Below are 19,654 nucleotides of genomic sequence, written 5' to 3'. Positions count from 1 at the left end.
TGAGCTTGAGATACTCCGACGACACCACATTAATAACGAGAACTACCGACTAATATTAATAAATCGCGTCAAATGAGGGAGTAACCTCCTAGGCCTTAAGCTATACAGATTTAAGATTAAAGTCACCATTATTGATAAAAGTAATGTCCCACGCGAAAAATTAAAATACCTACAAGCAGTAGAGATAGTGAATGACATTATGTATTTTGAGTTTTTAATAAATAAATATAGAAATTGTTAACACTAAATTAAAAAGCGAGCACAAATGGCCAAAAGTGTAACGTTTTGTCTTGTAAAAAATTGAAAAGACTAAGATATCTTAACAAAAACGAAATTATTTTGGTAAAATTCCTAATATTTTATTGCATCTGAAACAGAGTAGATTATATAAGTTCGAAATCTAGTTATATGTGAAGGTCGCACGTAAAATACTTGCGCGTTGGTCGCGCATGAGCGCATAGCCGCCTCTCGGTCCTAATCGTTTAAAGTATCATAACTTCGTAGGATAAAATTTTGCACAAAAAGTGTTCAAAAACCTAATTTGCATCGCAATAAAATATATTTATTTTTTTTATAAAAACAAGTTTTATGTTAAATTGATCACACCCCTATACGAGCTTTTATGTGACTTGCCATATAATTAACGCTATAATTTTGTTCGTTTTAAAGATTAAAACCTAATTTTTTGATATAGAATATATCTTTCAATAGCCTATATCATGGTTTCCCAAACTATGTTCCGCGGAACACTGGTGTTCCGCCGATCCAAAATAGGTGTTCCGCGGAGCCTAAATAGATATTTCACAAAAATTTAGAGTAAATTAAAAAAATTATTAGTCTTGCTAATTCATAAAAGTTAATCATAAATCTGATAAAAAAGCTTGAAACTATTGTTTTTTATTGCGTTAATACAGGATTGAGTGTATTCTTTTGGAAATATAAATAATTTAAATAAAATTTGCATAAAAATGAATCGATTTTCTTGTACATTAATTTAGTCTGGTTGCTTATAATACAGATTTTTTTTCCTTTTTGACAAAAAAAAATATTATAGAATTTACATATTATTCAAAAACTACCCATGGATCTTTGGTTGAAAACAGGAAATTTGACGAAAGAAAGGCCAAATACTTCTACTGATACATCTATCATCGAAGAAGAAAATAATCTAAAAACTAAGAATACAACTGATCAATATTATGCTTGATATAAAAAAAATTGTAATTTAAGAACCTAAAATCATCAGAGTCATTAGGAGTTTTATTTATTTGAATTTTTATATTTATTAAATAAATGATATTTCTTTTTTAACATTTTTTATTTTTATTTATACTATTATGAATTACCCAACCTAAAAAATAAGCTAAGTGTTCCGCCAAAGTCCTGGCCTATATGATACTGCTTAAAAAAATATTATATTTAAAAAAAAGTTTTTTGCTCCGAAACAAGGTTAGTGTTATGAGTTTATCGACCCACCATACAAACACTTATAAGACTTGCAATATAGTTAGTATATGCTTATTTATACCGACTAAGGTCAGTATATGCTTATTTATACCGACTAAGAGTTAAATTTTGGTGACAATGTAGAATTCTTAAGCAGCCTGTATATGTTTGCTAGAAAAATCCAATGTGTCAATTTTTTGCAAAATGGCGGCATGTTTAAAAACTTAAACACTCATAACTCGGTAGGCTTAATATCGCTATATATATATAAAACGTTTAGAAGCTAAAGCTACGTCGAAATAAAATATAAAATAAATAGTTTTTTGCTTCAAAACAAGCGATGTATCAGATCGATCAGACCCCCATACGATCCTTTTTGAAACGCTTTTAATTTCTGTTTTCATGATTAAGAATATAATTTATGTCATCATATAGAATTATTAAGCACCCCCATAATATTTGGTATTAAAAATATTTTTTTTTTCAAAATGGCGACCATTTAAAAAAATTTAAGTTATAATATAGAATATTTTTATATATTTTTTTTATTATATTTGTTTGATTTCGATATTTAAAAATAAAATATTATATAAATTACGATAATAAAAGCTTTAAACACAGGTTTTGGGTAATCATAAAATATTTTATTTATCGATGCGAATGTATATCTGTTTTTTTTTCATTTTAAGCAATGGTGGCAATAAATCGTAGTTTGGGATTGAAATACTATTGATTTTTTCATACGATATTACCAAGAGAAAAAATGTCAATACCGGTATTACCGGTATTGACATTATTTTTATTATTTTAATTATTCGACCGAAAATATCCAATATGTAATCCAAGTACCGCTCACATGACTCACCATGTTTATTGTTTTGCAAAATTAAAGCATTTGAATATCTCGTCAATTATTGTTTTGATATATTTTTTATTTGTATTAGGAACACTTTAATTTTTTTAACAGTCTGAACCTTTTTTTTTAAAACAATAAATCTAGGACAACATATTATTTATAAAATATAGTCTTTGATCAACCGCTTCTGGATGCCTCCTAAATGTTTATACATGGCGGAAATTTATTCCAATAAAATATATTACTCATTATTTTTGTCAGTTAAGATTATGCAAAATAAATTTACGAGAAAGTAGTGCCTAGAAAATTATAAATGTTTTTTTTTTAAAATACAAAAAAATAAAAAATAAATATATTAATAATTTTGTAATTATTTTGTAAGTATTTCACATTTCATATTAACTTTAGAATATCGCAATAATATTTATTTCTTAAGGATTTATCACTCATATACTCGTGTTAATAGTAACATTATTTAAATGTGAGTCATAGATATGTATGTGAATATTATAGAAATAAAATATGTAAATACTGCTTTACCTTTTTAGTCCCAGAGAATTTGTCCTAACACACGCGAGTTTTTTTTTGATAAAATCATTTTATTGCATTTTTTAATAGTTGAACATGTGCTTTAGGAATTTTAAGTTGTGTACTTAAAATTATGTGAGCTAATAAATGCAATATTATTTAGTTATTGCAACAAATAAAAAAATATTTTTAAATATTTATTTACTGAAAAGAAAATTTAAATCAAGTTTGATTTAAAATACAGCTGTCAACAGATAATAATTGTTTCTTATTTTATTTAAATCAACGAGTACAACATATTTTTAAATGATAACAGAAACAAATATATTGCATTAATAAATGCACGAAACGTGTTTTTTTTTTTGCTTAAAAAAACATACATTTCATTTATGTTTGAGTCTTACTTAATAATACTATTTAACACCAATGCTTAATGAAGCATATTCTATTAACCGTTTAGCTAAAATTATATTTGAATATAGATAAAAATGTGCAAATAGTTGAAGGAATTCCATGTATGCAATACCTGTTTTTGTTTTAATTTCGCCAGCCATCCCTATTATATAAAAAATCACGATAATTTCTCTGTTACGTAGCAGAATTACTGGAATCTACAAAAATTTTGCTTTGTGCATTGTGGGAATCGTCGTTTTCGTAGTTCTAAGCCGTAGAAATATCGTTTTCAATAAATAAGTTGTACATATTTTAAAAAATAACTTCGGTACTACCATTATTTCATATTGTAATATCGTGGAACCGAGAGAAAACTAGAGGAGCATTTTGCATGAGGTTTGAACGTGTCAGTATGTTCACGATTCCTAACAATAAGGGAGCGATTCAAAGAAAAACAATATACGTTTTAATTTTACGAAAACAAATAAAATTACTAGCAAAAAATTGTTTTATTTTATATAATAAAAAATACAGAATTTTAAATTACTTTCTTTCATTACATTACAAATACTAATAATCTTTTTTATCACAAAGAAACACGGTCATAAATTTGATTTGCTTGAGGCAATCTGTTAATAATTGCTCAACTTTTTGTAAGGAAAATGTTTAATGTATATTATTTTTGAACAATTACGTAAGTAAATATGATTTAACTTTATGTGTATTAATTTAATAATATAATAATAATACTTATTTAAAAGACTATTTAATTACAAATGATTATTGTTAATAAAGTATATTTGACTCAAAATATTTTTATATAAAAAATAGGGGTGGGTATTAACTAAATTATTTATTTTTGGTATGTCACTAAATGCAGATATTGACTAAGAAAATTATATAGCAATAATATATTTAAAAGTATACGCATTATGTATGTTTTTGATATGCGTAAATATAATATTTAGAGAGGGCTCATGTTCTTGCTACACAGTATGTATAGAATCCGTAATAGAGAAGTTCACAAATTGCTGAATTCCACAGTTCTCTCTCTCTCTCCGCCCACCTACCCATTACTGATAAAGGGAAAAGCCCAGATCTCTTAGGTGCTTTGAGTCACAACACAAAAGTCCGGTTGCCATAATGAAAATGGCAATTCTAGCAATCCGTGAGACCAGACCTTGAGCACTGGGGCTTTCAATCTGATCGTTAGCGGCCTTCGGGATACGGGATCCATTTCAAAGAAGATTGAGTGGATGCTCACACAAAGTACACATATGGCAAATGTGAATCAACCGAAAAGTGTGGTGGTGCATTCGTGGCGGAATTATTTAATGACTTCTATACATTAACGGTTTGATCACGTCAAGGGTCAAATTTTATTTTGCAATATAAAAATTCCTAAATACCAACGTGCCTATACAGTGTTAATATTAAGACCTTGTTCGGAAAGTAATGACCGCTGATCACATTTTTATGATTAATTTACTAATATTTTGTGATAATATAATAAGAAAAAATATTTATTGCTCTTTGTGAATACCATGCGATTGCGATGTGTATTTATTTATATTTTTATTATCTCCAATGATTTAATAAAATATTTCAAGATACATTTTCAATCAGTTGTTTATTAAAAAGCGTTTATATTTATATATCAAAATATTACCTTTGTAGTAATATATTGTTTACCTATATTTTAATTTAAATCTGTCTATTTAGACAATAAGCAATATTTTTAATGTACCTTTTTCTCCTTTATCTTATGCACTTAGAAAATAAAAAAAATATATATATATATATATGTAATAAGTCTTCCATCAAAGCCTTTCTTTATACAATTAACATAAAATAGTATTTTTATTTAACTTAAATTATAGTCTTATCTCTAAAATATTATAGGTTATAAAGCAGTACTTTGCTTAGTCATTATAATTTGTTAGTTTTAACATATGTTTACGATTAAATTTACATTTATTTCTTACATTGTCTATTATCAGATTACTTGCCAATATATTGGGGTAATTAATAAGTGTTTTAATTGCTTCTTTTACACTTATATAGTTGCAGTCACTTAAAATATTTTTGTAAGGCACAAATCAAGGAACATCGGTCATCAACCTGAGGAATTTATTTCGGAATATCTCAAGACTATTGATATGTATTACATATATATGTAAGACCCCAAATCTAAGCTCCATAAAACCATGCCATTTTTATGATGGAGCTATATATTATTATTTTATTTTCCAATTATAAGACTAAGTCTGATTCTGTGAGCCAGTATAGCTTGCGATTACCCAGATGTTTCCTTTCGTTTTAAATATGAGTCTTTCAGGTTAGTCTTTAGTCGATAAATTTTATCAATTATACCGGAGGACAAATATCCTTGTTTAGCGCAAATCTAATATGCATTGATTTATTTTCATCAGCTATGATTTGCATTTTTTAACTTGAGAGAAACGATTTTACAGTTTCTTTGTAATTTTAGGTCAATATCGGACTCTAGTGTCATTGGAAAATCTAGCATTTTTTTTAAGTCGTCTGAGGAAGATCTATCTTGTATTAAAAATATAGTTTTAAGGTACTTTTAATAATATATGGTACAGCTTCATGCTTAATATTTTTCAGGTAGGAAATAAGGAATGTATCTAAAAATACAACTGAAAAGTATTTTCTGTATCTTAAAAAATCTTCATTTATTTATTTTATTGTAGAACTGTTATTTATAAAGCCAACTTAAATATTTTGTAAGAGTTTTACTTAATGTTAAATTCAAGCACAAATACTATAATGTTCAATTCTTATCTCAATATAATCTGGAAGTAGAAATAATCAATAAAAAATTAAACTTATGATACAAATTCAAATACAAAAGCTCTTTATCAATACTAAAAAACTATACCTCTTATAAACTTTAAAACTGTACGAATATTTTTATAGTTATGCAAAATATTTGCACAAATTAAATCGTTATAAACTGACGAAAGTAAATAAATATTTTTTATCATATATGTATTATACACATGTATATTGCTTACCATATTAAGCAAATGCTATATGAATGTTTTACTTTAAACCTAATATAAATATTATTTAACAGACAATATAAGCTATGCTTAGTTATAAATTTTATTGGCAATATTAACTTATCAAATTCAACAAGAAAAGTTCATATAAAAGTTTTGTTAAAGTTAAAGCTTTGAAATGAAATAATAACCATTTTTGCCAAGCTCTCTATAGATTTGGATTTGTTCTCAAATTTGAATAAAACATTTAAAATACTAATTTGAAAAATTTGATATTTTTCTCTATATATCAATTAATTTATTAATATAACATATTTTAAAAGTATATTTTATATATTACCAATAAAATATTATTAATATAAATTTGTAACATAATATTAAATATTTGACGTTAATCCTTAATTTAAGCTTTTCAAGGTTTATGCAGATATATATAGAATTATATGTAACTACTTGCTTTGTCCTTATTAACGTTCCCTTATATAAAGTTAATTACACGTCATTAACAAATATTACGTTAGAAGGCTTATAATTAGAATGTATTTATTGGCATATTTGATATAAACTTAATATCGAATTCCCTGTATTTTTCTAACGTTAAAATAACTTAAAATAAAACCTATATATAATGTGAATTAAGGATTAGCACGAGCTGTATAAAACTTTTTAAAAAGGTTTAAAAAAAATATAAAAAATAGTACGTTAAAGAACTATTTAAATTAGAGTTAATCAAAAAAAAATTAACTAGGTGATTATTTTAAAAAAACATAATAAATATAAAACTAGAACGATTTATTGTGGGTATAAGTCGGTTACTAACACCTGAAAGACCTAAGTTCGAATCTTACACGGATCATATTCTTTTTCATTTTCAAACCCATTCCTTTAACCTGAACGAAATAACTCAATAATGAAAGTTTAAAACCTATAGTGAATTTAAAAAAAATCAGAAGGTCGAGACGTTTCGATACTACTAAATTTATTTTTATAGATATTCTAGAGCAGAATATAGTTTTGCTAGCACTCAGTTGAATTATATTTTTGCTATCAGTGAGAATCTATTTCGTTATGATTTCACTAAAACGCCATTGTTAACTGTAAATACCCCATCCCTGCAATATAAAAATGCATTTGAAACGACGTCGCTTTGTGAGACATTGAAGGGTAGACATTAGTGTGACTCGTTTGCATGCATTAATTTTATATGTAAAAATATCGTAAAATCACCATATAGATCATGCACGCTCGCACGTATGGTAATGCGTAAATATATTCCAGCCCATTTACGACCTCGAATATCCACTTTTGTGATATATCTAAGATCGTGCGTACTCTGCCTTTTACGATCTATAACGCAGCCACTTTCGCTCCAGCCGAATACGAGCATAAATCATCACGTGGTGATTGTTATGGCGTTCGGAAAATATTGAATATCACGCACGCCTTGCTTTTATTTTCTTAAGATTTTTAAGGTTGCTAAAAATATTAGGTGTTATGATGAATTATTGCGGATTGCGGGCGACGCCTTTTTCTCGCACGAACTGTGCTGGTTTTCATTTTTCTTATGCATATCATCCCCTTGGCGATCTGTCCAAGCTTTGGATAGGTCGCTCCCAGGAGGATGCGGTGATATTTTACGAGATTCCCTTTTATATAGTATCATCCGTAAACTTTCAGATTTTCATGCATAAGAAATTTACGATCCCTTTCCATTACATGCGCGCGTTTTCACACACCTCGACAAAAGACGGCGTCAATAAATGTGCGGCTCCTTGTAAAATAAACATGTGGTGTTAAAATTACACCATACGACATTTTTAAAATTTTTATGATTAAGATAAGGCTTTAGGTGAAATATGCTCAATTTACTTGAAGGTTTGCTTATTCATATTATATTTATTTAAAGCTGATTTTTAAAAAAAAAATAAAATCAGTTTAAATCAATTAACATGTAATTTTTAGTTTTTTGTTGATATTTTTGCTAGCACAAAATATATTTTTTTAATAAATTTTAGATCCAGACATTTAAAGTTACAATCAGAAATAGTCGGTTTTATAACTAGTTTTTTGTCATAGAATTAATATTAATTTATATTTATATGTATCAGTTCATAAGACATTTGCAATAATAATTCGATACTGCACCTTTTGATTATTAAATTCTAAAGTCATTAGAGTATTTTATTAAAAATAAACTCTTTAATTAAATGTGTATTTTTAAGTTTTAGAAAAAATAAATTGAAAAATGACCTAATCTGTCAAAAAACTTAAGGCATTTCTTTCTCGTTTACTTAAAGTTTTAATTAGCAATATATGTTATATTATAATTCCAAATGTTAATTTACATAATATAATATTAAATTCGGTTATGTTGTGGGGGAATATAGGGCGCCATTAAGTAATAAACATTATCCATATATTACTAATATTAACACCGTACACAGAACTTACAGGACCGTGTGTAATCATTATTTAAATTCTAATTGCAGGTCCTAGCGGAGGTCACGAGATAGTTAAATTTGCGGTTCCCTTGTTGGCTGACCCCAGAGAAAATGCAAATTTAGCGTGTCATTACAACATGGGCGAGGACCATCTCTTCTCGGCCAAATGGTTCAAGGAGGACCAGGAGATATTCAGATACATGCCAGGACAGGAGGTAACGAAATAGTTCAAATTTTTATCAATGTAAAATATTTTAAAGAGGACAAGGATTAATATGTATAGACCCCTGATCTTTTACCTAACTTAATTTATATGATTTAAGAAGTAGTTTGTTGTATTGGACTTATTAATATTATTTATCTCGAAGTATTCTTATATTATTTTTTTACGTTTAAACGATGGTCATAATTTTTTTATTTTATATTTAAAGTATAAATTATTTAAAAAAAAAAATTAAAATGATTAAGGGATTTTTATAGTTACTCTTAATTCATTCACGATATTCTAGTGACAGTAAATTATTTATTTGTGCAATATTCGGATGATTTGCTTTTGCTCTTTGAGCAGAAAAATAATTCTGTATAGTACAACTTATAAATAAGAAATAAAATTAAATAACAATACATTTGAAACTATCACGTTTTTTCTTATATCATTTGCTCACGTAGATGATCTCATTCACAGTCTACGGATTTGTTGTATAAATCCCTGGATTTTTGTATTGTAATATAATATTCAAAATATTCGATTATATTTATAAATAAACATGCACAATCCAAGGAAAGTTATTAGGAATTGCATATAATGCTTAATATAGGACCAGACTTTAGCAACATTGTATGAGTATTGAAGGTTTTAAAACCATAAAGGTGATGGGTAAAAAATATACACAGATTGAGCCGCTGCAGTAGTGTTTTAATTGAAATCTGGAGTATTTGCATATTGGAATATACAATGAATGGGGCGCGGGCCCGCAACCGCGCGTGTGCGAACGCGCCGGAGGTTGCTAGCCAGGAGAATCTGTCATACCAGTTTTACTAGAGTGCCGACAAGTTTTGGCCATAATAAACCTGAATAAATACATATGTATATACATATAAATTTGTTCCTACAGGCTTTTTAGCCATATACGGACATTTCATTTGTAGCGTTATATATAAAAAAACATCAACATTAAATAAAAATGACAATTGAAAATCTACATTACAATCATAAAAATGACAATTGAAAATCTACATTACATCATATTGATTAATCATTGAATTAGAGCATATTATAAAGAACTATTTTTACTCTGTATGCAATGATATTTTAAAACCTAGAAACAAATTACAAAAAATAAAACTGTTCACAGTTTAAATCAATACATGGATTGTTAAAAATCCAGACGGCATTATTTTATCAAATTATTGTATTGCAATGTATGATAAGCACTTGTGTTCACAAGTTATAAATTATTATCATAGTCGTACACATGTGTGCAGTACATACTAAATTGAACCAATTCATACATAACACCAGTCAAGGCATACGAGCGTCTGTTCCACGAGTAGTGCCCGTGGACCTAGCAGTCCTTGAAAAGTACGTCCGTATTTTGATTACTTAGCTCCAAGGATTTTTTTGACTACAGACTCCGCCTTCTGTTTAATTATTTTTTATTAAGAAGAAATTTGTTATTAACTAATAAACATGTTGCGCAACAATTCAGGAAGTAATTAACCCTGGGTACGTTTCTAGACTTCAAATGTATCAGGTGCGGGTTGAATTTTGGATCTTATACGTAAAGCTAAACTAATGGATGCGAAGAGAGAATCAGCAAAGTGAAAATTTAAGTGTTAGTGCCAGTCTTTGAGTAAGTCTCAAATGAGTTCTCAGACAAATTGTCTGAGGAGAAGGAAATGTTTCTGATTCACGGCGTGTACTCTTAGACTAAAGCCGTCTAATTGTTTTTCACGGTGGTGTCCCATTTAGAGCCGATTTTTTCCTTAGACCGATACAATGTTTGTCACGTATTTATAATTACATATCTTGAGTAAAACCCTCTAATTGTAAATAGAAGAGTGGTTCGATTAAAAAATTTGATACAGCTATGCTAAGCATATCAAACACATTAGTAAAGAAGGCAAGTCTTAAAAATACGTTAATGACTAGATCAGATCAATTTTGATCTCCTTGCATAAACAATATCACTACGAAGATATAAAAAAAAATCGTGATATAATAAACAGATGCATAAAGTCATATCTTGACTAAAATAAATCAGTTTTATATTAACAATACGGTAAACCATACAAATATGTATCTTGTCATAGTCGTAGAAGTTTTAACACACCTGATATAGCTAATCCTAATGGCACATTGACCCTAATATTTTACCGTATTTTTTTAAATTTATTTAAAGTGGCAAGAAGTGTATTATTACAACTGTTTAACTTTTATGTAAATACATAATAAAGAGGATATACACAACTTATTATTTTACGACAACACAACGATGAAGCGGAAGGACCTGTTATATTTTCTCGCTTAGTAGTGAAAATGAGCAGAAGTTAAACCAAACTAATTACTTTCAACAACACTTTATTACTTGCAAAGAAACAATAAGCTACAAGACCTGGTACGAGTATTATATTCTATTTAAATTGCAGTTTTATGAGGCAATGAATTAAATATAGATAATAGATATTCGTAAATTTTCGGTTTATAATATCTGAAATAAAATCCTAAAATTAAACAATTTGTATACAAAACCACTTAAACGCCAGCGACTCACCGGTGCGTCATTTGTTGATTATTGTTGTTTTACAAATTAATATTTTAAATCAAGTTAATGAATTGTTTACAATTTTTTTTTTATTTAATCAAAATTATTGTACTAGCTTAATTTATTAGTAAACCAAGTATTTTATATTTATTCTTAGAAAAAGTTCATGAAGAGATATACAGGTGACACACTAAAAAGTCGCCGGCGTGTAAAGGGTTAAACAAAGTAGTCGTTTTTCTCAAGTGACTATTGCAGCTCCAAAACCTATGGTCCAATGCGAGAGATTGAGACGCTTCTCTACAAAAAAATGCTTATACGCATTCGAATAAATTTTTAAATATAATGTTTACGGCCGTGTTTACTATGACTAAAATTCGCAGAATTATTTTCATTGAATTCTAAAAGAAAATGTCGAAAAAGTCTAACTTTTTAATTCACATAGCATTGCGCTATGCATATTTTTTAAAATTCAAAAACTAACGATTATGAAAATAATTAATGATTAATAATAATAATTATTGTTAACCAATATTTTTTTTTTAAAAAATATTTTTTTCACGAATTTCTAAAATATATTAAAATCGATAAAAACAGTAGAAAAATTACGAATATATTCGACTACTTTATCAATGTTTTATTTGATATTTGATTAGTTGAAAACTACGAATATTTGTGAACCCTATTGCCGATATTTGGACAATCGGGATAAATTTATTTTGTATGGAAATGAATAGTGAAATATAATATTCGATAGTCAAAAAGTATCATAAAAATATTTTAAAATGAATTGAATAATAAAATATTTATCGATTAATAAAACCATGTCAAACTCAAAAAAATATAGCTTAATACTAAAATAAATTAATCTCTATAAATTGAGATAATAATATATGTAGTATATCAGTATTTAACATTTCAATCTGTTTTAGAACTAATATGATAAACCAATATACTAATCAATATCTTAGTGCCCTTATAAATATATTTGCGCAAAATATGAAATGCCACAATTTGTATTAGATAATATTTTTATATTGAAGCAACTCTCAAATGCTTTTACATAAACATCAAAAGATGCCTGAAGCGCTGTTCATTTCAAGGAAAAAAAAACATAATTTACCCCATAAAGGGATAAACGGATTTGGCCCAAGACGCGAACTACTCGAAAAGCCACTCGGCGTAAACGGAAACGAGTGGAATGCCTACACTTTGTCAATTAAGTCCTTAGACATACACACAAGGACTAAGGAGTGCGTAGGGGAGAATTCTGGCAGGCTCTGAACTTTTGACGAGGCCTAGATATGTGAAACCCTGTGATGGTGAGTAGCTCCGGATTACTGATTCATATCTGGGTATATGGGCGGGTACGTACATGCATACTCTGGTCCTGTTCTCCAGCGAGTCCCTAAGGGGCTTGTTTTCTAATGTTTTGTCATTCAAATCGTAGCAAGCATAATCCCCCTTGGCTTAATGGCTCGCGACGAAGATATGTTTATGCGATGCCGGGGCAATTCATGAATAATTCCTCTGTAACCGGAGTTTCTGCGTCGTATTTGTTAAATCTGAGAAAATTTACCTTTGTGTGTCTCACTCACTCTCTCCCTCTATCTATGTACATAGCGAAATCTACATGGTATAAACGCGAACCTTAACACAGACATAATAATTCAAATTAGAAAAGGGTCACGAGTATCTACGACCGTTGTATATGCATACATATTTATGAGGGTTAGCACTAAAAGTACAAGTTGTGTTTTTTTTAGATAGTATTTACTAAATAATAAGTGTTGCAGTTTATTTTCATAATACCGACATTCATACCATAGCACAAAAAAGTGACTGCATGTATTTATTATTATTTTATATCATTAGTTTATATTTTTTAAATTTTCATTTAATTAAAAACAGTTGTTCGTGGACCAGCGCCTACCCCCAAGAATTTATTACCGGTTTGCGAAAGCTTTCACCATTCTTTCACCCGAGTATACTGCTACACGATTCGGGGAATCCCCACTGTCGTGGGGAGAGCTGGATGCTGCGTCTTGTTTAGATGCTCTTCGAATAGCTGAAACAAAAAAAACCGTTAACTATCGCTGAGGATTTATCAAAGCCTTGCATCTTAGATGTCGTATAAAAAAATGGGTTCTTAAGCCACTAAAAAACTTCAAGCTATACTGCAATGAAATACAAGCGTCAAATGCCTGGACTTCAAGCTTAAATTAAATAAACGGACTTTGGAATGTGGTGAAGAATTTTTTTGATTAGGGGTTTGCGTTTTTTCAGTTTTTGCACTTTTGAAAATTTATTAAAAAAATAACTACGTATAATAGTGCATGTTTATTTTAGTGAAAGAACACAATTGTCAAATGTATGTCTTTTGTTTGAATGTTTATCATACTGCCTCTGCATTCTTCGAATCTGGCACCTAGATTTTAAAACACTCTATGACACAAAGCGCGTGGAATTATGAATATCTCTTGACGAATATTTGTTTTAAGTTGGGTTATTGTGGCTGGTTTATTTAAGTAAAACAACTTTCAAGATAATCATATTAAACAAATCAAAAAGTGTCAAATTTGGGCTACGGGGGGAGGGGGGAGGAAAGATGTCACCTCTACGCGATGTCAGTTTGTTTTTGAAAACATTTTCTTTACCACCGGTATAGTCACATTGGATGTATGCCAGGTTGTCCAATCTTGAACTATTTAGATCATATATTGTTATGGTTTCAAGTTGTTTTAAAAATCTTTGTATCGCTACAGACTTAGATCTTCTCGAGCAGACTCGTTAACATGTGTGACATTCTCTTTGCTGCTCCTGTACCCGGGCATTTTAATTTCAATATAATATTTGATTTCTCCATATGTAAAAAACTATATATCACACAATTTTAAAGATGAAATATCTCCGGCTATTCTTCTATTTCGCAAAATCCATTTAGAGATTGAGTTAGTAGTGAGAGCAGTGTATCAAAAAGGTGCATGAAATCAACAGTCCCAAAGTATTATTTCACAACGTTAGTTTTATGACACATTTCGATTTGCCATCTTCAAATATTTGCCGTTTAACAAAAAAAATAAAAAGTATTTTTAAAAGATACACACCACATAATCGGGGGACGGCTGTACACATAAAACGACATTTCAGTATATTCGAGTATTTTTAAAAAATACACACCACATAATCGGGGGACGGTTGTACACATAAAAACGACATTTAAGTATATTGTTATTATTTAAAAATTTAAGATGCTTTTACGTTTATAATCCGCGAGAATTGACAATGATTGGCACTTTATAAGGTTTCTATTAGGCATTTAAATCATACTAAAAACACATTTTTGCTGTCAACAATATAATGGAATGGGTGAGCCATTTCAATTGTTTTTAGGAAAAGCAAATTTATATATTTAAATTGACAATAGGCAAAACGGGGACCCGACAAAGCCGCGCTGGACAATCCCGCGCCGACTAAGCCGCCCCGACATAGCCGCGCTAGACAATCCCGCGCAATACAACCCCGACATTGCCGCGACGATAAACTCGCGCTGACATTGCCGCGCAAATCAAAATTATAAAATTAAATAAAATGAAAGAAAATGATTTTTTTAATTCTAATTATTTTGTTTTGTGGACAGCTCTATCACTAGTGATTCGCTTTTTAAACAGTTAATCATAGATAGGATGATGCTGGACAGCTACAAAATATACCGAAAATTAAAATACGGTTAGGTTGTTTGGTTCTACAGTGAAAGTCGGCGCGAGCGGTAGCGAGACGCCTCCCTTTTCCTATATATATATTTGTAATTATTAATAAATAAAAACCATGTTATAAAATGAATTTTGTGATGACGGCGCGGTTTAGTCGGCGCGGGATTGTCCTGCGCGGCTTATATTGTAGTGAATTACAAAGTTTAGTTTTAATAATTATACACTTATACTTTTTTTTTATTTAAACTTATATTATTTAAAGAAAAAATATTTATTAGGATTTAATTTAAAGCATTAAAAAATTCAATGACGAGTTATTATTTAATTTCATAGAAAGTTAAAAGTTATTTACCGTCGTTATTAATTTTATTTATAATTATTTTAGATATATATAATACATTTAATTTACAGATTTAAATTTATAACTATCATAAAACTGATATTTGTTTGATTTAATTTTTTTTTCAGCCTCCTGATCTATCTTTTCCTGTGAACGGAATTCATCTACGCCCTCCGACTTGTTCTCCAATGGCTTGCGATTTAGAGCTTTTGGATATATCACCAAGCACAGCTGGCCTCTACAGATGTGAAGTATCAACAGAAGCTCCTACTTTTCGGATAGTGCAAAAAAGTGCGAATCTCACAGTGGCAGGTACGATTGTTCACCCTAATTCATACAAGTTGTAAACGTATCATGTAATATACCCTACAGCTCTAGCTAAATAATTAATCTAGAGCACAGTGAGATGGGGTAAAGGGCAACGGACGGCATAGTCCGGAATTTAGCAAACAACTATCGATAAAATTCCCTAGAGAGCAGAAAGTCGTAAATTAGCCCGTATCATCCGAAATTATATGATTTATACGTTTGATTTTGTCCCAAGTTCACTAAATGTCATAACGTAATTTATCGCGTATTTCTAATATTGCTCAGCTCTAGCGTTTTAAATATGGGTCAGATAATACAAAAGCGTGCATTCGAAAGCTCGTACACATGCTAGGGAAAGAGTAGAGAAAACGGACTTGAATATTTAGTGCCTTATATGTTATTGGTATTGGTTGGATTAAGCGGCGATATAGTATTATATTCCTGTTTTATGCAATATAGATTTGGTAAATAAGAAGCTGGTTCTTTATGATTCGTAAGTGTGCACTAAATTATCACTATATTCTCTTTAATCAACAACGTGGATTATACTGACAAATCATATTGTGACATGATGTAATTTTAATCAAAATTATTAAGTATATTAGATGATTTTTAAATTCACTATGAAATCATAATCGACCAGTTTTGCGTATCATATAAAAAATATCACACAAAGTAACATAAGCGATACGCAAAATAAAAAAAAACACATGTGGTAGATAACAAATTTCAAACAAAACACATATATTAAGAGCCTTCCTGGAAATTTCACCTTCTATATAACATAAATCTTTCAAGTGTAATTATATTTCAGATTATTCCTCACCATAAAATTATTGCTTTCATTTCAATAAATTAGTCCTATCAATAAATTAATAGTAACATATATTATTTTTAGCTTTAGTTGTGAATGAATTTTGGTAGATAAGACGCATGTATCAATTTTATTTATTTGGTACTCATATTCATATAAAATTTAATCGATGCTATAATATACGTTGTATACATATTTGGGTTAGCAAAGGTATGTACATTCATACCTACGTATGTACACACCGATAGATGACGCATGCCGTTCTCTAGATGTCTCCTTAGCGAGCAATCTGCGTGACATATGCCCACAATAGGCTTTGAATACCAACCGTCGGGATCCGGAAACGTTTCCGCAATCTCTCGATTCTTCTCCGAAGGGTTCGAGAGTGATGATCCTCTGTGGAGGGGGTGTCAGTTTTTCACCGAAGGGCGTTTTCTGTCACGTCGGACATGCCAAAATCATAATACGCGGCCCTCCATCATTCGCAACGAACCCCATTCGCAAGCCCCTCGATTTGGCCCTGGCAATAGAATAATAAATTTTTCTTCCTCATCAATCTTCACATCAGACGCAAAACAGCCACGGGCCGTCTATCTATCAATCTATCTATATATCTATTATTGTTTATTGTTTAACATATACCGCTGTGATATTACAGGCGTTGATAGCGTATATAGAAATAATACAGACACAATAGAAATATTTATAGGAATAAACTGCATTTTCTATAATTATTTTACCGTTGGATCAGAATTTTTATTTAAATATATTAATCAAAAAATAAGTTTTTATGTTTACTGCTTTTGACATCGTGACGTGAATAAAAGGAATGTAGCATACATATTTAAAATCACTTTTTGATATTCTGACTTATTTATTGGCATGTCAAAGTAGCAGTGATTGCAAAAATCAAAGCAACTTGAATCAAAAGGACGCTAGAAATAAATGCGATTCTGAGAATAAACACATAATAACCGAATACGTTTCAAAATTATTGACAACATAATACGACATAAACAATGGCTTTTAAATTTGCTATATATATTAGTCGACTATTTTTTAATACTTCAATAATAGTAATAACATTTAAAAGTCCAAAAAGTTTTAAACATTTAAAAGTTTAAAAAAAACATTAGAAGTCCAAAAATAAAAACATTTAAAAGTCCAAAAAAAACATTGCAGGTCTAAGGCATCTATGTCATGCTCAATACAATTTCAATATTTTGAAGCTTTTTTGAATTATTTGATATAAATATTTGTAAAATTTATTTTTTTCTTAATTATTTGATATTTTTTACTTAATTATTTGCTATAAAAATTTGAAGTACTAATGTTTTACTTACTTAAGTTTATTTTCCATTAAATTTATTTAATTTGTAGTATTTATTTTTTACTTACGTAAGTTTATTTCAGTAAAAAGATTTAAAAATATCGAGTCATTTTTCGGGAAATAAATAATATTCAGCGTAAAATCTGTTTATTTATCAATAAATTTTAAACCGCTAGTACACAACCTGCCTGTTGTTTCGCAAAAGTTATTATCATAAAACGATCCGTGGTTCTCAATCTAAATGTTGTTGGAAATTTACATATATATTTGTTTTTTTAATAAATTAAATAATTGTTTTTCACCATGGCTGACCGTGATATTATTAATAAAATGATATCAAAAAAAATTATGGTAAAAAGTTATACTTTTATTAACATATTTAGCAAAAAACATTTGCTTTATTGTCAATTTTATGTTAAACTTATGCAAACATTTATGATAGTGAAAGTTATAAAACCTTTTTGAGATTGTTTATTATTAACGACGACTATGATGAACTTAAAATAAATACTATTGAATTATCTTAATGCGATTGAACAATGACCATTTTTATCAGGCAGTTGTGAAAGACAAAAATAGCAAAAAATATTGGCAGGAGATATTGATTAAAAATATATCTATTAAAAAAAAATCTATGCCTTTAATAAAATTTTGAATACAAATCTTTCAAGATAATCAATTTGTTTGATAATCAAAAATAAAAAGACGTGTCAGATATAGAAATCACAGTATTTTTTCAAGTATTATTAATATAAAGTTAGTTTCTTCCCGCTGTTGGTCGCGCGAGTATTGCTTACGTCGATGGTCGCGCCTGAGCGAATAGCCGCCTCTCGGTTCTTTATGTTTTTAAGTTGAAACATCAAATATTTATTTATTTTTGGTTTATTTTAGTGTTGTAAAAATAAAATAAATAACTTCCTTAAAACTTTTATTTACGTAACGAAAGAAGCAAAATGAAATAATAAATATTTTAAAAGTAAAATATAATTTTTTTACATATATTGTTAAAACTTTACAAATAACATGAAAAAAGATATATTATTTTTGATTTCGATTATTTGAATACTTATGCAATGCCGCTGAATGTTTTTTGCATATTGTATATTGCACATATGGTATTTGATGGATATTGCGATTTTTCCTAGGGCAAAAATTACATTTTGGACGATTTTATTCACTTAGTTCTGAGTCATGAATTATCGCAGTATCTGATTTCTCTCCTAAATACTCCTATATTTTTATTTGCAAAATTTACAATAGATTTGTTTAAATTATCTAAGGGATCGAAAAAAAAATTCAAAATAGTTTTTTATACTATGTATCAAAGGAGTTAAATAAAATATATTTATGAAATAAATTAAAAATATAATAATTACAACAAAAAAGTAAATATTAATAAAAATAAATTACTGAAAAATAAAAATTCTAACCCGCGTAAATAACGTTCTCTCTCGATCCTTGGTATAACACAACTAAAACGCAAAGCCAAATGTATATCAAATTAGTAAACACGTTTGCGCCCGCAATATTGAAAAAAACATAATTTTTGAGAAGTAGAGAGACCCGCAAGTTAATGTGTTTCAAACAAAAAAAAACGATAGGGTGAGCGCTGCGCCGCCGTGCGACCAACGGCGGGTTAAATAATATAAAATATAATTTTAAAATACTTTTATTATAAAAATAAATTTTTAGC

The 19,654-nt window shown here is 28.8% G+C and overlaps 1 protein-coding gene across 1 annotated transcript in view; it reads left to right on the top strand.

The window, feature by feature from the left end:
- LOC148236386 (uncharacterized) overlaps positions 1-19,654 on the top strand; it is a 311,981-nt gene that overhangs the window by 274,514 nt on the left and 17,813 nt on the right. Inside the window, exons 4-5 of the mRNA XM_088182811.1 lie at positions 8,742-8,908; positions 15,637-15,820. Coding sequence (XP_088038937.1) covers positions 8,742-8,908; positions 15,637-15,820 — 351 coding nt within the window. The remainder of the gene's footprint in view (positions 1-8,741; positions 8,909-15,636; positions 15,821-19,654) is intronic.

Source organism: Plectrocnemia conspersa, unplaced genomic scaffold (genome assembly GCF_051122295.1).
Source record: "Plectrocnemia conspersa isolate PC_06_02 unplaced genomic scaffold, ASM5112229v1 ptg000003l, whole genome shotgun sequence".
Taxonomy (NCBI): domain Eukaryota; kingdom Metazoa; phylum Arthropoda; class Insecta; order Trichoptera; family Polycentropodidae; genus Plectrocnemia; species Plectrocnemia conspersa.
Note: the sequence above shows the minus strand (reverse complement) of the source record. Positions and strands in the feature narration are given on the sequence as shown.